Source organism: Simochromis diagramma, unplaced genomic scaffold (assembly GCF_900408965.1).
Source record: "Simochromis diagramma unplaced genomic scaffold, fSimDia1.1 OVJJ01000371.1, whole genome shotgun sequence".
Lineage (NCBI taxonomy): Eukaryota > Metazoa > Chordata > Actinopteri > Cichliformes > Cichlidae > Simochromis > Simochromis diagramma.
Window position 1 is genome coordinate 4,032,323 of NW_024386920.1, and position 23,200 is coordinate 4,055,522.

General features: G+C 41.6%; 1 protein-coding gene across 11 annotated transcripts in view; it reads right to left on the reverse strand.

Annotated features, from left to right (window-relative positions):
* Window positions 1-661: 661 nt before the first annotated feature.
* The window catches only part of myocd (myocardin), a 146,917-nt gene continuing 124,378 nt past the window's right edge, over window positions 662-23,200 (reverse strand). For 3 of the 11 annotated variants that reach the window (XM_040036601.1, XM_040036602.1, XM_040036605.1), the window contains 12 exons: window positions 19,370-19,435; window positions 13,266-13,421; window positions 9,852-10,036; window positions 8,847-8,951; window positions 8,091-8,428; window positions 7,529-7,685; window positions 6,889-7,431; window positions 5,986-6,483; window positions 5,156-5,302; window positions 4,701-4,808; window positions 3,960-4,017; window positions 662-3,832 (listed from right to left, as the gene is read on the reverse strand). In XM_040036601.1, coding sequence (XP_039892535.1) covers window positions 3,219-3,832; window positions 3,960-4,017; window positions 4,701-4,808; window positions 5,156-5,302; window positions 5,986-6,483; window positions 6,889-7,431; window positions 7,529-7,685; window positions 8,091-8,428; window positions 8,847-8,951; window positions 9,852-10,036; window positions 13,266-13,421; window positions 19,370-19,435 — 2,975 coding nt within the window. In that variant the 3' untranslated portion in view covers window positions 662-3,218. The remainder of the gene's footprint in view (window positions 3,833-3,959; window positions 4,018-4,700; window positions 4,809-5,155; window positions 5,303-5,985; window positions 6,484-6,888; window positions 7,432-7,528; window positions 7,686-8,090; window positions 8,429-8,846; window positions 8,952-9,851; window positions 10,037-13,265; window positions 13,422-19,369; window positions 19,436-23,200) is intronic. The other 8 variants (XM_040036607.1, XM_040036612.1, XM_040036610.1 and 5 more) reach the window with 5 other exon arrangements.

A 23,200-nucleotide genomic window follows, 5' to 3' on the forward strand; every position in this document is an offset into this window, starting at 1 on the left:
AGCCACATTTACCAGGCGGGGCCTCTTATCCACAGAATGGCGAGACAAATATCACATTACTTGGCGATAGCTATTAACCAAACTGTATGGATGATGGTCCTTTAAGTGTGGGACACTGTAGGGACTTTTACATGCGTCTCCCAGAAACTACCACCATTGTTGGAGTGGGTTGGGGACGTTTTAGTGTGGCTTGTTTAAAATGTTGACTATTTTTGGCCTGTTTGGGAGGGCAACACATTACAACCGCATAGGTGGCGATGTTGTAGAACCCACACGATTCTTTTGGTAAGCGACTTTCCATTTCTATGTCCAACACGAAATGGTGCAGACCCCAGAGAAAGCCCACAGATGGAGCCGTTTAACTTCAAACTGTCTCTAGAGCTGTTGTAGTCTGTCATGTGTTTCCAGGAAGCTAACTTGACGCTGGTGAATCTCCAGGGTACATGTTGTATAAATTGCAAAATTACTAGAATGTTCATATTAGATTATAAGATATTATTAAGGGCAATGAATATTATATTGTATCTTCATTGATCGTTACAAATAAAGTTCCCACAGAAAAGATTGGAAACCTGTATTGTGTGTTTCTTGTAATTTAGACATGAAAAAAAACTGCCAAAATAATTTTGATAAGTGATAAGTTTATTGCTGTCTTTTTTTGTAGTATACAGGGACTTGGGCAAGTCAGTGGCCAAGCAACATGGAAGCTTCTGTCAGATTACTTTTCTCTTAATTAGGGAAAATTATTTAAAAATTTGTCAAAAATAATTAAGAAAAGGACAGTAATTGTTCTGACAACAGAAGACAGGAAATAAGTATTAGCTTTGACATATACTGAAGATGGGTAATAGCTAACATGTAACCAGAGAAGCCACTCAAGTGCAACACTTCATTTAAAAAAACAAACAAACAAAAAAAAAAAACAAAACAACAATTTGGTCAACATGACATGAGAACCATGGTTACAGAGGACACGAATAATTGGATGAGGTTTATTAGCCAAGGAACTGAAGTCATAATTTTATATTACTGGAAATGACATCTTTCTAAGATCAAAACCACTTACATCTGTCTGTAAAATAGCTAGGTGGTGATGTTAGCATAAAGATTGGAATAAGGTAGAAACACTTTATGTAGCTAACGCCTACCAGCACTTCTGGTTCAAGTGTAAAAGCAAGCTGACTGCTGTTAAAAATTTGCTCAAGCATAGAACATGAATGAAAAGAAAATACATATTAGTAAAGTTTTCTTTCTGTCTCCTCGGGTGTTCTGAGTCTGGAAGAAAAAAAAACCCCCATTAAAATCGAGACTGCTAGTTTTGCTAGTATTAATCTTACTGCATGAAAAAGCACTTTATTTTAGCATTTTGCTAATAAAACTTGTATTATGTCTAATACTCACATTAAATAGAACAAGTTTATGTGGAGTAAAGTTAATGTTTTCAAGTTAATGACCAATGAGCTAGCTAAGATAGTGCTAATTTGGAAAAGACTGAACAATGAATGGAGCTTACTGGGTCTTTTGAGAATGAATGAACAGATGTAACTAGGAACATAAAACAGAAGTGCTGGTAGGCTGATTCTGTGATTTGAAGACAAAGCCACTTCAGTCTGTCCCCATCTGTTAGTCTTTATGCAATTTAGGCTAACAAACTGCTAGCTGTAGCTTTACAGTCAGCGGACAGATATAAAGGAGGTATGCAAGAAATTATACTTATTTATTAATTTTTAATCTAAGTTTTTAGGTGCATAAAAATGCATTTACTAATCAAAACTAAAACCTTATTTGTTTCTGAGTTTGTCATTCTCACCTATAACTACTGTGCATAATAGGTTTATCTCGGCTGGCTTTTGTGAAAGTCTATTCTTTATTAATATCCAGTATTCACAGTAAAAATTTGATTATATTACATCATCCTATTAACAAGTGCTAAGAATTGTCAATTACAAATCTTTTTTTTTTTTTTTTAAGAAAAGTAAGTTAGGAAAACATGGCTTTTCAAAGTGGTTCTTTTACTTTGTATCACATTCTTAAGAGAACTAATAATGAAGAAATGTCAGTGATCGATAATGGTACTTTTTTCATACATCATATAGAGCCCCAATCTGTTTTAAAGGAATGTATAAATACAGGATCAACTATAAATACAAAAGCACAAAATAAATAAATGTGAATGGGAACAGAAATGCTGGCATTTTAATGACCAAAAAAGAGAGAGAAAACTAGATGTGAGCTTTACATGGTTGGAGCCATGTAAATCACATCAGTCAACAACTTCCAGGGGAGCAGTCATTTGATATTAAAATTTGGGAATAAAAAGCTTTTGCAAATAAGGCAGTATTTGGCTGCTGATATAAACTGATAAGATAATTCTTTTAAAGGTGTCATCCTGTGGATAATAGTGGAAAACAAATAAGTACAAAAAGATTCCTTCAAATGACCTAACCTATACACATATACTAAGCTCAAGCAAACTGTGACAAGTGTTTATTAAGCTAGAGGTGCACAGTGAATTTAAAAAAAATCATATTTACATCAAATAATGAAGTGATTACAGAAAGCATTTGTTTTGTTGTTTGTATGTTCTTCCACACCTCTGACATAATATGTAGATGGCAACTTATCTGTCAGTTTTGATATTTACAGTATGGCCATTACTAAGCAATCCAATTCTCCAATTCACCTGTTAAGTCCTCTCTGGGGTTTTTTTCCAGTACAAATATATAACTCAAAGTATACAATGAAAGTCAAACTGTGTCTTCAAGTCATAGCACTGATACTGTATTAAATGTTGGCGTAAAGTACTGTAATCAGGTTTTTAAGTTACATTAACGCTTCTTCTGACACTATGTCCGCTGTCACAAGTACTTGGTAGTTGTGCACATCAAGATCCTGCCAAAAAGCACCAGGTCTTTAGTTTTTGAGTATGACGACAACATAAGAACCACATTTCAGTGAAGTGGAAAGGTTGGGATATGACAATTGTTCAATTTTCTGGCTTAGATTTCAGCTTTTGCATATTTGCTAATGGTTATACATTCCACTGGATCATAGCAAGGAGCAACACGTGAACATTTAAAGCTGTTAAGAACAGAATTAAATAGGTCTTTGGTATTGTCATAGCTAATATCAGAAGTCCGTGCAGCTAGTTGCAAGCTGGTGTCTTGAGTTCGATGGCTGGTTTGCTGCTAACCAGCACTTTAGGAACAGTGTTGTTTTTACCAGTGCTCCAGGTGAAGGTCTGTGGCAGAGTTCAAATTAATGTCTGTTACATCCAGGAACTCGGCATTAAAAATGCTTGGTGCACTGGGTGGAGCAATGCTGAAGGCAGTGGCAGAACTGGGTGGTGTCAGGTCGAGCCATTCCATTGTCTCCCAAGCCGTCTCACTAAAGGTCATGCTGACCATTCCCTGCACCTCGGGGTTGGCGGATGCCTTACTGCCGATGGCCGAGAGAGACGTGTCCATCAGATCTCGGTTGCTCAGAAGTTTGTCCTGTTGTGGATGATGAGAGTGATGATGATTCTGAGGGCTGCTGTACCGATCAACCTCTCGCTTCCCTTCATCTTCCTGGCCCCCATCCTCTGCTGCCATTTTAAGAAGAAGTACCTCCCCTCCGCGGCCGACGGGACTGCCAAGCAGAGTGTCTGGGTGGCTCTCGGTGACGTGATTGGCTGCGTGGTCGTAAGGGAGCTGGTTGGGGGAGAGGTGCTCGTAATGTCGGTGAAACCACGGGATGAGGAGGCCGGGACACCCTGGGGACACAGTAATGTGAGGCATAACTTTGGTTACAGAGGACCTCTCCCTCTCTTCTCTGGCGTTAGCTGGCATCTCTTGAAGAGAAAGAGGAGAGGAGGGAGGGTCACAGCAGGTTCAATGTGTCAGGTAAGACTGAACAACAGGTAGTGATTTCAAATGCTTTCGTCTTCAGCCAATAGGATCTATAGAATGAATCCTTACCTCCACTCTCTATGAGCACATCCAAAAGCTCATCCATCTGCTGACTTCGGGTCAGTTGCTGTAACAGTAACAAAAAGTGCGTTCCTTTTATCAGCTGAAATTTTAAACACTTAAAAAACAGAATTGGTTGTCTTTGTTTTTTTTTTAACTTTCTAGCTCCTAAAACGGGACTTGGCCCCTTTTACTAGCTTTAAAAGATAGAGGTTTTTTTTTTGCTTGTTTCAGAGAAACAGAAATATTTTAATTGGCTTTAAAAAATTTAGCTGTGCTTTATTTTGCTTTGCTGGCAAAATTAAGAAGGTAACAGAAATTTAGTTTTGCTCATAGTCAAAAACGTAGAGCTACAACAAGTGGTCTAATAATTATTAATTATTCACTAACCTTTTTATGTCTAAGTGGAAAAATCCCTTTTATGTGCAAACAAAACAAGACATTTCACAACACTGTAGGCATTTTTTTTACAGTTTAATATAATGAAGAAAATATTTTGTCCACTGTAACAAATTTTTACATAATTACGATGGTTAAAAAAAATCACTATAATGCTGTTGTCATAATAGCTATAGTGCAGTGAACAAAGCGATGGATGAAAACAAAAACTACAACACAGATAAAAATAGAAGAAAGAAAAAACAAGACAGACCACAGGAGGAAGAGTGGAATGAGAGCAACGCCAAAAAAAGGTCAAATAAATTTCTGGCCAGCCATCTCTACTGAATTTTATCATGGATTTGAGTTTACCTGTTTGACTGCATCCTCATAGCATGGGGGCTGTCTTAAGTCAGATGCATCTGAATCTGAGCTACTGAAGGCAGGGGGAGGGACCTGGCACTTTGGCAAAACTGACATCTATATGGGAAATAGGTGAAAAGTGATATTAGTATATTATAGGGGGATTTACCCAAATTAGGCCCTCACGTTTAAAAAATCTCATCACAGTGAAAAGTTTACTCTAAAAAATGATTTGGCGTTGTCGTCTTGTAAAGGAAATGTCACTGACATGTCAAGGAATATATGATGAAAACTGATATGAAGACAAAATGAACTTCACAACAAAAGACAATAATACACAGAGACAGGCCACAAATGGAGAGAAGAAAGGAAAACAGTAACATAAATGTGAGATGATTCAGCTGAAGTAAATGATGCTGATGTGACGATGCTGTAAAATGCTGGTCATGTGGATAGAAAATTACCTTTGGTTGCATGTTCTGGCTCTCAGCCTTAGCAGGGCTGCTGTTGTTGAGGCCACAGTCAGCTGAGCTGGGATAGACTCCCTGAAGACCTCTTTGGTCAGAAGGATAGGAGCAGTTTATAGGCGGACCGCCACTCTTTTGCTGCATCTATAGTTAGCCAAAAATAAAATGCCCCAAACACGTTAGAAATCAACAAAAGAAGAAAAGAGTAAAAAACCCACCTAAACTAAAGAGAGCATATTTTGTATATGAAATAAATATTTACATATACTGTTTTGAACATGTTTCCAGAGTTGCAGATGATGGGAAATTGTAAAAGCTAATGCTAGTTACATATGTTTCTGTGCTAGTTGGTGGCTGCCCACATTTAAAAATGTAGATAAGTATTATGTCGGTTTTCTTTAACTTTTATACTATAATATACATTTACTTATGCAGCCCACTGATGATGATGATGATGCCTAATGATTTTGGTGATCTCATGACAGCAAATACAGGAATATATAAATGCTAAAAGAAATCACAATAAAAATCAGAATATCCATAGAAAATAAAGAAATAGCAATATAAAGCTAAACAAACCTTGATTAGGTTATGTTTTTGGTAGCGTTTGTTTGCGTCCATATCATTCTTTCTGTCTCTAAACAGGATAGTTTGATAAAACTTCGTAGGGGTGTAAAGTGGGGTCATGTTAAAAACATTGGTTAAATTATTGTCTCAAATCCACCATGGTCTTCAAGGTAAACATCTCAAAGTACATTAGAAGAGAACAAAGAAAACTAAATAAATATATATAAAATCCAATACTATTCCCTTAAAAGGCATCATACCTGCATGTTGCATGCTCTGTTGTTGCCCTGGGTGTGGGGGTGACTACAGCCATCCCTCCCCAGTTGAGGAGACAGCAGGTAGGGGTTGTTAGGAGATGAAGGCTGTGGGCTGCTGGAAGATTTTCTGATAGGAGAGTCTTGCGGTGAGCACTGTGGGCTGAGGAAGGTGGACATAGCGGTGGGGCTGCCAGAGGAAGGGCCTGTATCCATACACTGTGGTCCCCCGGGGCCCCCCATGTTGGTAATGGAGGAACTGCAGTGTCCCATATCCTCTCTGCAGCTACCAGGAGGGCACTTAGGCTGTTTAGGGGAGGACAGAGGGCAGCTGGAGGACAAAGGCTCCTGCTTGATAGTCACCCCAAAAAAATGCTGCCCCATCATGGCTGGTGTCTGGTGCTGCTGGTGGTGCATGGGAGGATGAGATGCAGGAGGGACCGTATCCTGTGTTGCTCCATAGCAACGTTTTCTCTTGTGGAGTTGCATCTTTAGCTCTTCAACCTAATAAGCATGATCACAGAGCATTCAATTTACAACTCAATACTTTATAAATAATAACATGATTGATTGTTGCATTAGTATTAGATGCTGCAGTTTCATGGCTGCCTATGACATAGACTTGATAAACAAAAAGTAGCCTTCTTAACATCTCTACTTTACATCCACCTGTTGACTAGCAAAGCATGTAGTGGTAGGTTTAAGAGCTTGAAAAAAAGCAGACTTTTCACCTCTCATTCAAGAAGCACTGACCTATTAATTAGTGTGTAATCACATGGCCCAAGTTGTGAAAAAAGTCATGGGTCCAGCTTTTGGTTTTAGACCTGAGGAACCTCAGATGAGAGGTGAAATGCCTTCATTCTCTTAAGATCCACCATGAAGTGTTAGGAAGCAGAAACAGATCATCACCTGTCTCTGCTCCTGGTGCAATTTCCACGTCAGCTCCTCGATCACCTTCTGCTTTTCCACCAGCATCTTGTCTTTTTCAGCTTCTACACCATCCATACCACCAACCTCCCCCATCCTCTGACCTGCCCCACCCATGCTGCCACCTCCTCCTCCCCCAAAGCCATCCTCCACGCCGAGCTGGGCAGGAGATGGATGAAGGGCAAACTGTGTTGGCGAAGACATGGGCACATCGCTGAAGCTGTCGGGGAGTGAACCGCTGAGGGACAGCTCAGAGGAGGCCGGCGAGATGGGTGGGGTGGAGGAGGTGCTGGGGTACGGGTAATAGCCTCCCTGGGACAGAGCGCTGGAGGAGGATGGGGACTGGTAGGAGGACAAGGACCCTGTGGGTGTGACAGGAAAGGTCATGGTGGTGATATCAGAGGATCCCGAGGGCGAGGAGCCGGTGTTGGAGTCTTTGAAGGGCCGGAGTCGCTCGATGAGGGCAGTCTTGGTGCCTGAGACAGGCATGCCACGAATACGCAGGTGCTGCCTCAGCTCTGAAACCTTGCAGGGCAAAAGAAAAAAAAGGAGAATAAAAAGGATTACATATGTATGTTAAGGAGAGAAGATTGTCAGAATGTTCCTCTCTAGTATCACCTACTTTTAGGTCATCCAGATTAGATGGCAGGGGCCCAGGTTTGACTTGTGAGATGTTGCTTTGGTTGGGGAATGTGTTCTTGACTGGAGAGGATGAGTTACTGTTGGCTGTGCTCGACGGGGCACTGGAACTACAAGCCGATAGTTGCTCACTGACTCCTCTGGAATGGAGCAATTGAAGAAGATTACCCAAAAGTAAATATATATATATTGATGAGCCAAAACATTCTGACTGCTTACATTGGTGGATGCACCACATGTTACATGGGTCTGCAGTATGTAAGATGGTAAATTAAAAACTGGATCTCATATTTACTGATGCAGATGTAAGGAGTTTATTATTGTTCTGACATTAACCATGGCTCAAACCTACAGAAAGTAATCAGATCCCAGATTTCTTCCCTAATCTACATCATTTTAAAGTCTTTCAGTTCATGTTTTTTGTGCTATTTACTGTTTTGGATCACACTTAAGAGTAAGATGTAGCATTACTTTTATTAACCCCCCCTACACAAGTTTGCAGTAGATAATTTGAGGAGATTTCGTCAGATATGTTCTCTACTTACTTCTGGGTGTGAGCTGGTGTGTGGGGTTGATAGCTGAAAGTGGGCTGCCTCTGCTGAGCCTGAGACTGGGCTTGGGCCTGGGTCTGCGGAGTGTGGGTATGCGGCTGTTGCGACTGCTGTGTCTGCGATTGCGCATGAGTGTGTTTCTGCTGGCTGAGAATCTGCAGCTGCAGGAAGAGCTGCTGCTGCTGGAGGAGTCGGGCGTAGGCCGAATCCATGGGCGGAGGGGACTTCTCTGCCTTCTGGTCTGGAGGAATGTACTGGTGGTACTTGAGCTTTTTGACTTTAGGCTTCACATCTTTGGGCTTCTTGTGACGGTTCTTGTCGGAAGATTTAGACTGGTGGTAGAGAGGACGAGAAAGTCTGAGTTAGGGTTAGAAATTCATTTGTTAAAGTTAAGAATGTAAATGGCCTGCATTTGTATAGCGCTTTACTTAGTCCCTAAGGACCCCAAAGCACTTCACACTACATTCAGTCATTCATGTAATAAAAACAAGCTATATTGTAGCCACAGCTGCCCTGGGGCGCACTGACAGAGGCGAGGCTGCCGGACACAGGCGCCACCGGGCCCTCTGACCACCACCAGTAGGCAAACATGGGGTTAGTAGCTTGCCCGAGGATATTTGGCATGCAGCCTGGAGCAGCCTGGGATCGAACCACCGACCTTCTGGTTAGTGGCTGATCTGCTCTGCCACCTGTGCTCCACCTGAGCTACAGCCGGGTGGCAGATGATAGTGAGTTTAATGACAAACTGACCTTGACGATAGCAGGAACAGGTATTGGGGGAGTAGTCTGGCTGTTGTTAGCACCAGAAAGCCCCTCATCCTGGCTTTGATCAGGGGGGTCTCTGCTTACACCACCCTATCCACAAATAAAAACAAAGTACATTTACTTTTCCAGGCTGAAGTTAAAGAAATAATTACTAAAGTATAAAGTGTTTCAGTTTAGACGTAAAGAATAGTTTTCTTCTTGCTTCATTTGATAAACTAGTCTGTTGAGCTCAGTTTCACTCAAAGAGGTTTAACCTTGGAATTGTTTTATCGTATCCACTCTACTGACAGACATCTGGTTCCAAACAATACTAAACAAGCACATGGCAGGATGTAATAAAAGTGAACGACTGTATTTACGCAGCTATTTTATAGGCTTTGGCAACTTTTTTGCTATTGTTGCCTTAGATTTCATGCATTTTGCTCTGACTGTATCTGTTTTCTTCTCATTTCTTCTTCATGATTATAAAGGTAAATTGAACAGACAGGGAGACTGCTTGACAGTTTATAATCCAAATAGAATAATTATCCCTAAAATGCTCATGTATTGATGTTTCCTCTGCAAAAGTATTCCAAAAAGCTTTAAACAAACCTTTGGGACTGACATGACGCACAGAGGGATGATGATTCAGTTGGAACATTTAAGAGGCAGAGGTCTAAGAGATATAAACAATTGTGTTCTGGCACGAATTTCAGTTGAGGGACCGTTTCTGTTGGTGACCGTTGGAATGAGGTCACCATGAGTGAAAGGTAAGCAGCAAGCATATAAAGGCAGCTGTGCCGCCAGCATGGCTCAGCATGCAGGAATGTGACACCTGCCTATGTCAACTCAGTCCAACAGTGGAAAACAGAGGATGTGCAGCTCACTCTGCTACCACAGGAGGGCAGCAGAAATAAACTGGTGGTAATCATAGCTGCTCAGTGTGGGAGCTTGAGTGAAAGAAATGGATAGAACAAAGGAGAGGAGGCGTGTTTGTGTGTTTTTTTTGACCTGTCGTTCGCTGGTGAGGGCAGGTGAGGACGAGGAGGAGGCCGTACTGCCGACAGCCTCAGATGAAGGGCAGGCCGAACCCTGCGACTCATCACTGTGGTGCTGCTCTGGAGACAGACTCTCACTGCTGCTGTCCTCCTCAAATGCATAGGAGTCCTCTTGCTTAGGGAGCTTACCATGGTTTACTGCAAGAAGAACAAAAACAGAGATACGTGGGGGTGTCAGCGATGTAATATCTATCAGCCTAGACCCCTTTTACACCTAGAAACAAAACAAAACAAAAACTGTAAGTGCACACAGAATGCATTCAGATCGTCTTCAATCTGCCAGGCGTGCGTTGTTATCAGACATAACAGAAATCTGCACAGTGTGACTACAGCCTAAAGGAAATGATCCACATAGAAACTTTAAAGATCACCTAACCTAACAGTGTGTAGCAGCATTGCTACAATTGACATGGGATGTACCATCTAACTCATTTGCATACTGAGACACAAATCAGGGCTGTTACAATATTACTATGCTCAAAAAAATTCCACGTAACATTAGTACAATCTGTGAAGAAAATTTGGAAAAATGTAGATAGGTGAATTAAACTAAAGTGCAAAATCTAACCAGAACTAAAAGCAAAGCAAGTATAAACTGTCACAGTCATCATCGATATACAATTATCACAAGACCTGTGATTCAAGACACTAAGAGCACATTTTAATAACCGAGCATGCTTCAATATGTTCCTTCCAGTTTTTTATAGCCTGGATATTACAATTATTGAAACAGCCAATCAGTACTGCTGCCTCCAGCCAGCTGACAGTCACTTTACCACCAAACTACTTCATCTGCAATCTAAAACAGCAAATGACCAGTCGCAAGACTATTGTGTTCAACCTCAACCTGTTGTTTTAGTGGAAACGGTTCTCAGTTTAACACGCTGTTATGTTACTCCAGCACTGTATCTGTGGAGGTTCAATCATTCTGTGCTCTGTAGTTTTAAATACACCAGGCTTTAGTTACACGTGCTTCTGATAGGGTAAGACCTTTGTCCCACAAACCAAATGACAGCAGAATTTGTCCAAAGCGCCTTGAACACCATTTCAAGAAAACATTTGAAAACATTCAATCCACAAACCACTGGACCCTTTTCACATCTGTTTTTGTGAAACATTTTTTTTACCTGCTCCTTGGCTGATTGGATGCATACTGCATGCTGCACACAATGTATGTGAGCAGAGGTATTCACACACTGCCTGTCACTCACACCTAGTACAGCACTCAGCTCGGAGGTGTTACGCTGTGTGGGTAAGACACTCACACAACCACTTTACCTCTAGAACGCTCCTGATTGGCTGGCCCGATAGGGAACTCAGCTTTGATTGGGGTAGTTAAGAGCAACTATCTAATGGAGCTGAAGGGACAGCCAGGGAAGGAGGTGGTAAAGGCTGGAGTATGTGTGTGTGTGTGCGCGCGCGCGCTGAGAGGTATAAGATTCTCTTTTTGTATCCAAACATGTGACAACCAGGAACAGATTCTGGTTTCCATCACAGTACCAGGTCCATTCTGTGCAACTCTATGACCTTGCAGTACACACAAACACACACTCGGCGAGCTTACCGCACAGCTTAGTAAATAGCATTGTCCTAAATGCCATTTCCTCCCACCTGTTCACGTTTAACTCTGTAGGGAAAAACACCAACACGGTCTGTGTGTGAATTTACTCGGTGCATTTTCGCTCTGCTGCACACAGTCCAGGACTCTTTAAGATAATTTGTTGTCACCGGGAGATTGAGTTGGCAGAATTACAGGAAATCTGCACGCCACATACGCTTCCTCTTTTCACATGGCTGGTTTACAAGCTATGGTGGGTCAGGCAGTTTCCAAAATTACCGGACAGAGGTTGAAACAATCACTGGGAGTGTTATGTAGGGAGATATAGAGCTTTAAGGTGAGGGGTTAATGCTGCAGGCGAAGGGGGCGGGGTGGGGGTCACAACAGCCTGGTCCTGTCACGTAGTTTTGTAGGTGGCTGATTGGAGCCAGTCAGAGCACAGACAAAAGAGGGGGGGAGGATGAGCAGATAGGTCCAAACATACAGGCAGGTACGCCCACACATGTGGCAAAGGATGCACTCTACACGCACACACATCGCAGACTTCTAAAGAAAAAGGGTGGACCCAAATACAGCTGCTGTTCATCTCGATAAACGGAGATCCCCTTCTCCGGCAGAGGTATTATAAACCAGCTGACCGCAGCCTGCCGGCTCCTTTGTGCAACATGTTTACTGGAAGCTTAAGGAGGCAAACATAAAACCGCTAAAACAGCAGAGTCTAAAGAAAACTCGCTGCACTGCTAAGAACAGAGAGAGTGAGTAACATGTTGGACCCAAACAGTGTGAGATGTGAGTGGCGTGGTGGAACAGCTCCGGCCCTGCGCTTCACACAGTGCTAAATCTTTGTTTAAGCATACACGATGCACCAAAGAGCACTCCTCAAACACTTGAGTCCATAATAGACATTTGTAAATGCTGATTGCTAAGCACCTTTTTTTTTTTTTTACATGGATTTTCTTTCTTTCTTTCTGGCTACAAACACAAATGTTCATTTTAACAGCCCTCGTCGCTGTTAAGGCATTCAAATTTAATGTACAAAGACTTTGATGCATAGGTGGTCCACTAATCAAGACCAGAATTCAAATTTTGACTTGAATAATGCATTTTGATATGCCTTACAAAGCTTGACTGATCAGAAAGATAAACAAGAACACATGGCCAGGTTGTGAAAAATGCTTGTTCAGATGGTTTATATCCCTCATATTTTGTGGTAATACCAGTGTTTTATTAATAGAAATTAGGAATAGTGATAGTAATTAATAGTTTTAGTAATTTTAGTGTTTAAAACAATTCCTCTAAAATTCCTGTGTTTCCTGAAACACTGTAATATTTTCCCAAAATAGACTTTGCTGGAGAGTGCAACATTAGTGTGGTTCACATATGCAAAAATAGACCAGGTTAAAATAAAGAGAAATATCATTGCTCATACCTATAAACTTGACTTTAGCACATGACTCTCCAGCACGAGAGAAAAACAAAAGGGGTTGTGATGCATTGAAGACTCTGATCTGTGCAGACCCTTTGAAGGTCTTATCATTTGGAATAATCCGTTTCTCCTGTTAGAAGACTAAACGATGTGACCGACGTAGCAGTGCAGTCCACTCAAGTACAATCCTCGTTTGAGTAGCTTACAGTCTGCCTCATTAATGAGTATACACACAGTCAGTCAGTTAGAAGGGCCCTTTTACACAAAACAAACTCTACACCTAAACTTTAGTTTCAAACACACAAGCATATAAACGCACAGGCTAAGGCGCAGCGGGTGTTAAAGTCGGGTTACACCACGTGGCGGCGTCTCTCCACTGATACCTGTCATTGTGATGGCAGAGTCTAGGGGAATGATATTCTTTTGCACCAGCTCCATGGGCCCTGGCCTGAGAGCCAACTTCTTATTCAAGTCCTCGGCGAGCTGGGCTCGCTTTAGCCTCAGCTGGGCTTCCAGATTGGAGCCGCCTGAGGCCGGGTCTGGATAACACAGAGCAGGACCACAACATCAACGACATGGGACACACCAGGGAAACACTACACTAAAGGAGTGGAGAGTAATGAAGTACATGCTTAAAAGTATATTTTTATGTTTGCAGTTGAAAGTATACTTTGATATAATGCACTTTAGCCGTGATCACAAAGATCCTTAATCCATTTGTTTGACAGTGACTCTTATTACTTTTAAAGATTTAGATGGTCTATGTTGTCCAGAATAACTTACACCGATCATGCATAACATTATGACCACCTGCGTAATATTGCCCGGTCTGCCTTAGCCTGGTAAAACAGCCCTGACCTATTGAGGCATGGACTCCACTAGACCCCTGAAGGTGTGTTGTGGTATCTGGTACCAAGTTGTTAGCAACAGAATTTGGAGGTCAAGTCAACTCCTCAAACTTGTGCTCCTCAAACCATTTTGCTTTGTGGCAGGGCGAATTACCAAAGTTTTCCCAGCACAACATTTTCCAAAGCATCACACTGCGTCCGCTGGCTTCCCTTCTTCCCATAGTGCATCCTGGTGTTCAGCTAATCAATGCACACTCCAGACTGGGAGCATCCCACAGGAGATGCTCTGACCCAGTCGTCTAGCCGTCACAATTCGTTCCTTGTCAGACACACTCAAATCCACACACTTGTACATTTTTCCTGCTTCTAACCAATCAACTTTGAGGACAAAATGTTCACTCGCTCCCTAATATATCCACCCCAGTAACAGGCGCCATGATAAAGAGATCATCAAAATGTTATTTACTTCACCTGTCAGAGCGAATTATGGTATGCCTGATCAGTGTATAATGAGTCCATAAGCTAGTTAATAATGGCTCCACCTTACCCTGATACTACATGCTAACATGAAAAGATCTCTGATAAGTATGCAGTAACGATCTTGAGCATCTTCCAGACATAACTTTCAAACAATTCTGAACTAATGTTGAAATTCATTTAAAAACAAACCATATAACCCGATCCTTCAATACACCGTTACTGCGGTCATTTCTTAGAGGATTCAGGTAACTGACAGTGTCACTGGTGATCTATAAGTGGGATAATGTCCTGCAATTAATGAGCGTGGGCTCTGTGTCTGCATTTTTATGCAATCCTTCTCCTCCTCTCCACCATTCGGTGTGTCTGTTCTACGACTATAAACACAGATGATTTCTTCGCATCTCAAGAGCAAGCTGTGAGAAAGCACAACTCGGCGGTTAAGCTGGCACACTTCCACTGCCCTACTTGAAAGACAAGTTAAGGTCACAAGGCTGTTTTTCAGTAGCAAAAAGATGAACGTTGCATTTTAGGAATACACCTGCAGCGCACCACGAATTCATAACAGCAGATCTGCTTTTCCTGTACGCAGAGAGATTCTGCTCATAATATTTCTACACTTTATTCCTATTTTTCCTTCTTTCCTTACAGAACATTTACCTGTAACTTGATTGGGGTATCTTTATAACCACGTATGGATGACAACTATGATATTCAAAAATATTATATCAATAATGTCAGTAATTATAAGAATATGGCAAATAACTCTTTGTGTATGCTTTGTTAATACAGACTTTAGTTTTTCGTCTTATTGTGAATGTTGTCGTTACAACACCCACAGTAACCAAAGTTATAGATGATGTTTAGAAGTAACAAACTACAATAATTTTGAAGTGATATCAGGGTTTTTCCTCATCTGTTTATTAAATTCCAGAGTAAAATGGTCTTCCATTTAAACCTCTGTTCCCTTTTTTTTTATCATATCATTATTAATCTACACACTTCTGCATTCAGCTGCTATCTCCACACTTCTTTTATCCTTCAATAATCAATATTTACATTTTGGATCAGCTGTAATATCAGTCCAGCTGCTTTTACTCCTAGTACAGTCTGAATACTAGAAAAATAAATGGAGAGGCTCTAATTAAAGGGTTGCAGTGGGTAAGATTTTCAACTTTCTACAATCTATCTCTGTTAAATCCTGGATAAATAATCAGGGCCAGAGCTAACCTGGCTTGGCCTACAATCTGTCCGCAGCACTTGCAGGACTGATTACCAAGCAGTGCGGAGAGCGCACCAGATCAGTTTGATTATCTGAGTCCAAGAAAGAGCAACAGCACTTATTTGGTCAAATATAATTTTAGTGGGATATTTCAGAGGGATGACATAGGATCCAGCGCCAACAAAGAAATGAATGATACTGAGCTTTGTGCTGGACAAGTTAGAGAGAGTATTAGTGTCTGATGAAAAACGGATCTGAAATGTAATGCTTCAGAGGAAAAATGGGTTTCATCAAAATCAAGATTAATGTTCAAATATTAGGCATTTTTAAACTTTAGATAAAGCAAATATTATGCTAAAGATCTCAGTCAAAATAGACATCTATCAATCTGTGACAAAAGAAGACAAAAAAAAAGAAAGAGGCAGACGTTACTAAAGCAGGATGAATGAGAAAGGAAAACACAGAAAGAAGGAAGGAGCAGCATCAGGAGGTAGAGAATAAAATCTCTGGCTCTCTTCCACAGCATGTCTTTATCCTGTCTTCCTTCTCTCACCCCAACCGGTCATGGCAGATGGCCCCGCCCCTCCCTAAGCCTGGTTCTGAGGTCTTTTCCTGTTAAAAGGGAGTTTTTCCTTCCCACTGTCGCCAAAGTGCTTGCTCATAGGGGGTCATATGATTGTTGGGTTTTTCTCTGTATGTATTATTGTAGGGTCTACCGTACAATATAAAGCGTTTTGAGGTGACTGTTGTTGTGATTTGGCGCTGTATAAATATAAATAAAATTGAATTGACTTGAAAATAAGAAAGATAAACCAGAAGAGAGGAGGAAGAAAGAAATATGTTAAAAGAGAGGACAATGAAGTAGATTAAGAATGATCATCATTGTATGTTAGAAGTTTTGACACTGCCAGAAAATGAACAACATAAAGAGCAAAAAAAAAGAAAAATATTCAACACAGACAAATTCTGAACTCAAAAAGGGGAGGGACAGGAAAAAAGGTAAATTTAATTCAATTTAATTCTATTTGTATAGGACCGAATCACAACACAGTTCTGTATAATTGTAAGGCAAAGACCCTACAATAATACAGAGAAACTCCCACAATCAGATGACCCCTTATGAGTAAGCACTTGGCGACAGTGGGAAGGAAAAACTCCCTTTTAACAGGAAGAAAGCTCTGGCAGATCCAGACTCATCTGCAGTGACCGGTTGGGGGTGAGGGGATGTTAAAATAAAAAAAACAAAAAAACAAAAACAATGTTGGGAGCATGAAAAGGAGCAGAAAAGAAGAAAAAAGAGATTCGATTTGAGTAGAAGGAAAAACACTGAGGTGGGTAATACAGATGATCCGCTGTGGCTGCACGCCCCATTCCTCTGAGGGAGAGTGGAGAAGCATCAGCTGCTGTCATGGTCACGTCGGCGTTATCGTCTGTTTAGAACTTGGCCTGATGCGACTGCGCTGGTCTAATGTAACATGATCGGGTGAGTCTGAAGCTCACTTTTAAACATACAGTGCTCTTTAAACCTACTGCAGTACATTTAACTGCTGACTGTCATGCGTAAACACTACACAGAGAGGTTTGGTGCATTAGCTGGAATGATTCCTTTTGTGGTTCCATCCACTGAGGATTAAAGTCCTTCTGCTGTGGAAATGAACATTTTAAAGCAACAGAGAGCACAGTAAACCTGCAGCTACGAGCCTGTTATCTTTATGGGGAAATATTAGATTGTATGTGTGTGTCAAGTCAGACCTGTGGCCAGCAGGCAGACAGTGTGTGCTCCCATGCAGGCCACACGCCAGTCGGGCCCGAGAGGCCGTGGCGGATTCTTGAATAGTCTAATAAACACCAGATGTTCCCTGGGTAATATATACACAGACCCTGTGCCGTGTCCATCTCCCCCGAGCAGGAATAACACAGCCAGGCAGAGTCAACCAGCATCTGAGGGATCACATCGACAGCAGCAGAAGCGGCAGCCGCAGGAGGAGGAGGATGTTGTGCCCTCCTCAGAAATGCCTGATTTTTTTTTGGGAGGACGGATGATGTTTTGAAGAACGATAAGACATCTAGTGTGTGGGTGTATGACAAACAGCGCAAATACGAGTCCTTGCAACGTCTCTCAGATCTGCACCACCGCCTGCAATCAAGAGATAAACAGCCAATTGAAATTTCTTTTTTAAAAGAGTGCTTGGAGCCCTGCTGGCCAATTGTGTTTCTCGTTGCTGCCTTATCTGTGACAGACTCCTAGAAACTGATAGGGGCTCGCCGGGCCCCTGGATTCCGTTCCCCCGCACACTTACCAGAGGTTTATCTTGAGGCTGGAGCCTCTGTGAAATGGCGAACGGTGCCAGAGATATCATTCAACAAATCCCCAGCCTGTAGTCCAGGTCACCCGGTCCCCTTGTTGTTTCTACAGGCAAGGAATCGAGGGGGGGACAAAACCAGCTTGCTTGCATGGCTCACTAATTCCATGTTTCCCGAGATGACTTACGAGATGCTTTAAAGTAACAGGAATAGATAAAAATCTCGATTTTATGAGTAGCTGTCTGCTGTGTTGTAATGTCGCACACTAAACAAACTACTTTCTCATGAATATTTGAAATTTATCTCTCGCGTGGCGTGTGTTGGCAGTCACAGCTAACCCGAAAAGCTGCAAACATCCACTAAGCTGACCTGAAGAAAAGGAGGGAACATCAATCGCAGCAAGGGTGAAGATTTAAGAGGTTGCTCAGTACAGTCAGGTCTATGTGTTCTCATCACTATGACTTACGTGCTCTTAAAAGCACAAAGCCTCTTTATTGTAAATGCGGCCTGCGCGCTCAGTTGTTGTGTTTGGGCATGCCTCTCAGCGCTGTGCTGTAAACAGGTGCCACCTCTTGTGAATCTGGCCTCCTAAGCTGTTTCTTCTGAGGCCGTATGTCCTCTTCCAGCACAAGAGCATTCCTCGGCGGTCACTTACAATCTTGTCTGCCTGTTCTCAGGCTGCAGCCACTATCTGGCCGTCTCTTTCTCCTCTGCTCTGTAGCATAAAGCCACCTGCTTTCCTTGGTTCTGGATTTATTCATCTCCACTATCTAGATATGTGCTTTGTTGTGTTTTTGCTGCCTGTTTCATTTTGCTTTCTCTCTTTAATACGGCTGGATTCATGTTACACGTCCATCAGTAACATATATGTACTGTGAAAAATTGTCCATGAGAGACTGTGGATCACTTTCTTTTTGTCTCTCTTTTGACTAACAGCTGGTACCTGTTTTTATAGTTTTCATTTCAGGCCTACATCTAACTATTTTTTTCCCCCTTTTCTCTTTAAATGTCAAGCAGTATGTCAGACTCAAGGATCCGATGCATGTGAAACTCGGGCAGTTGGTGCTTCTCACAACCTCATTGCTGGATTTTCAAAATAATACTGATTGAGCCAAGGGGACCTAGGGCAAATTTGAAAAATGCAGTAACTGCTCATATTTCCCACAGTGAACTGCGCCATCCACCACACACCCGAGGACAAAGCACACAATATTTGTTTTTTCACTGCTCTAAATTATTGAAAAAAAAACCCAAATTAATTAAAAACAGTTTTAAAGCTCACTAATATTTTTGTTGGTAATGGAACAAGTCTAATGTTAAAGGAGTGCCTCACATAAATGAATGTAAAAAATTCAGTTACCTATCAACCTCGTATTTGCATGGAAGCAGAACACTCATTTATCTTTTGGACAGATAAAACCTACATTATTTTAACAGCTAGACAGTCGGGGGAACTGACCTTTCACCTCTGTATCTAATTGCTAATTGGGACAAGTGTGATAAGTTGACATGCTTGAGTTTCTCACACTTTTTCCCTCTGACTGTCTGACTCACACTTAAGTCTGAAAGCATGTAAGTACACGTGTGTGTGTGTGTTTGGATGTGCAGCAGCTCCATGTTGGAAGGTGTTACTCACGAGGCATGATGCCTTGGTCTGCCAGCTGCTCTCGTGTCCTCCTCTGCTGAAGTCTTAACTGTAGGACTAAAGTTGGGGGTAGGAGGAGGAAGAGGAGGACAGATAAAGAGCGAAGGTGAGAAAGAGGTATGGAGAGACAGGAGAGGGACAGAGAAAAAGCAGGAAGAGGCTGAGAATACAAGCCACTTAAATCGGTATTTCAGAATGAAACTTAAAGTCGAATTAGCATAGTTTTACATTGTCTGTGGGCTGGAATGAAAAGCTACCAGCGTCAATTTGTAGTCATTGAACAGATGCACATGGACACATATGTATGTGCACATATGCATACAGAAAACACACACAAAACAGCGCAGCTTGCTCACAAATATTTCTGTGAGCAGGATGTAGGGAATGATAAACACAGCTCCTGGCTTTTAAACAGACCTGCTCTGCAGTGTGTGGTCCACAGCATGTGCACACGTTTCACTGTGCCCTGCATGTGTGTGTGTGTGGGGGGGGAGTCTAGGTGGGAGTTTAAGGTCATAAACATAGAAACTCCTCAATGTCTGTTGGTTGAGTGCGTCTGTGATTTTGTTGCTTTCTCTTTCTTTCTTTGTCTGTGTGTGTTTTCCCTCCCCAGTATTATCTGAAGGTCTCCCGGTCAGATCCTGGATCCGACACATAAGTATGAAATGTTCCCTTTTTCCTGCACGGTCCTAATCATTTTCTGTCTCCCCTATTGTTAATTATCTCACTCAGGTGGTTTATATTCACGCAGCTCTGGCTGCAATCACACGTTTTATGAATTTCTTCCAGCCTTCCAGCTTTGATGTCATGTAACAACTTTCTTAACAGTTTGACTGTGTGTCAGCGAGCTCAGGCGCCACATCACAGGTCTCTCATGGGAGAGCACCTCAATTATGTAATACCAGGCCCTTCCCTTCATCTGACATCTGCTTTCGTTTACAGCGAGGGGGTCGTGACCTGCCGGTCGCGACATCCCAAAGAGCAAATGAAGGCATTAGTTGCCGATTGGAAGCTTACCAAAACATGTAACCGATACAATTTCTGACAAGGAAAAATGAGCACTTTCCTGCATGCAAATGTTGTCTCTTCTTTTTTAAGACCAGGTGACAGATGGAATGTAACTATAGCCAAATGATTTTTATTCAACAAGCTTGCACTCATTTGAATCTAAAAATAACAGTTTAAGTTGAACAGTACTGAGGGTAGCTAAGTCCTTGTAAGAGCAACATTTTCGTTTTAAAATTTAGCACCGCCAGTAAGCCAGTAATGTAACAGTAACCCTTAAAGCATTCATTTATACTTATGCTATGAATCTATGTAGTTAAATGTAGCCTACGCAAGTAGCCGATAGCATTGCCAGCATTTACCAAGAACACGTGACATAAAAGTTACAAATGGACGTTGTATTTTGAGTCAAAAAAGTATTTGTTCCCCAAGGAAAACATGGCTGAGGAGGGATTTTGGCCCACTCCTTTTTATAGAAACTCTTTTTGTTCTTGGCTGCTGCATGGCAGCTCAAAGCTTCCGCTCCCTCTACAGAATTTCGGTAGGATTGAGGTTTGGAGACTCCACGAACATTATCAGAGTTATGGCTCAGGGAAGGACGTTCTTGTCTAAGATTTTGTGATACACGGCCATCGGTTGGCCCTTCAATGTGTTGAAGTTGTCCTCCACCCTTAGCAGAACAAGAGCCCCAGAACATAATGCTTCCACCTCCATGCTCAATTGTGGGGATGATGTTCTTTCTGTTATCCTCTCATCCTCCAAACACAGCAGGTACAGTTGAGGCCAAAAAAAAGAGCTTGACTGTAGTTTCATCTGACCACAGCGCTGTCTCCCACGCCTTCTTTGCATCATTTAGGCGTTCACAGGCCTGTGCATGCGTGTTCTTGAGCAGGGGCCCCTTGCAGACGCTGCAAGATTTCAGCCCATTATGGCGTAGTGTGTTACTAATAGTATTTTTTTGGTGACTGTGGTCCAACCGTCTTCATATTATTAACAAGCTTCTCCTGTGCAGCTTCACCTCATGAGACAAGATCCTGCATGGAGCTTCAGACTGAGGGTGACTGATGATGTTTTTATATTTCTTCCAACAGTTGCCACCATCTCATCAAGCTTCTTGGTGATGGTCTTGTAGCCCATTCCACCCATGTGTCCCTGTCTAGGGACCCTGTCCAGGGACACGTGGCAGCTCTTCGGTCTTGACCATGGTGGTGGAGAGGTTAGAATGGAAGAAATTGATTCTGTGACAAGTGTAATCTATACACGTAATGCGCTGAGATCAGACTGATTACAATCTGTGGGAACCAGAATTCTGTCTGGATCGTAGGGGATCAAATACTTATTTCACTCAGTAATTTGCTATTTTTATGCATTGTGTTTTTTCTGGAGTTTTGGTTGATATTCTGTCTCGATTAAAATGACGGTCGTGAAAATTAAAGACTGTCCATTTGTTTGTAGGTGAGGAAACTTACAAATTTAGTAAGGGATCAAATAATTATTTCCCCTTCTCTATATGCTTTAGAAAAAGGGCTTTAAAAAATAAAATAATTTCATTGTCAGACAAAAGACAGAATAACTGTTATTGTGAGCTGAAGAAACTTCCTCTTTGATTTTTTCTCTTCAAAAGCAGATAACCTGTGAAACTTTTAGGAGAGAGTTATACGCCTGAAACATTTGTCAGAGATCAAATATGAACAAATTTGATTTAAACACAGCATTATATGTATTCATAAAAATTAGGTGTCCTAAAAGCATGCATTTGAATGAACAAAATGACTTACGGAAATCAATGCGCTATCCAAACATCATGTCATGATACCGGGCTAACGTAACAATCAGCCTGAACAGCCTGAATCTGGTCGTACGTGCAAATTTTGTCTCTAATTTTCTTGGAAAAAGCCAGGTGAAACATCAGCTGCTCTTTATTATGTTCACTGACAGGTTATCAATAATTGTGCTTGGAAAAGCACAGCAGCTGCCATGTAATCTGCTCTTTCTCCCCAAAAGCTTTGCTGAGACCAAAGACTCGCTTGTCCTGATTGCAGAGTATACATGTTATAGAAAGTGGGCCAGAGCCAAGCTATGTAATCACAGACCACTGAACCATACTACGCCTCTCTGAATGTTGACTTTGAAACTGAAGACACTTGTTTTAACTTGGTCTTTCTTGACAATAAAGGACAGACAAACCCAATTTTTCAGATTTATAGTGCAAATAAATTGTCATTTGGCTTTGGTTTGCACCAGTGAAGTGCTGATAATTGCACAAGCCAGTTGAGTGATACTGTGATTTATTGTTCTGTGCCTCACACACTCACAGCCACCGCACTGAAGAAAGAACAAAAAAAACAAAACAAGATAATAATAACACCTCACTTTTACACTTAAGCTCCAACACTGGTTGCATTTGTTACATGAATCCTCCTGAACTTTCCCTTAGTGCAATCAGGAATGTGTTCACGACAGATATATGGGTGTAACTGTATAACTTGTAATAAACAGGTATTCCTAAATGAAGTATTAAGTTTATTTTAGTCTAATACCTCTGCATAAAGTGAAAATCCACCTTAAAACACAACTGGCATATTTTATTTCTACGGTCTTGGACAGTTGGAGTCAGGTTTGCGAATGCGAGCCAGGACCTGTGTGGAGGAGAGCCAACGCTCCACCATTAAGGTACAGTTTCTGGAGCGGCTCCATTGACAGTGACTCATAGTGAACAGTGGGGTAATAAGGACATTTGGATGTATGTTGAAGAAGGCGAAAAAAAAATCTCACTTGAGTTCAGAAACACAGGTAAGTGCTTTTATGTGTCGCCAG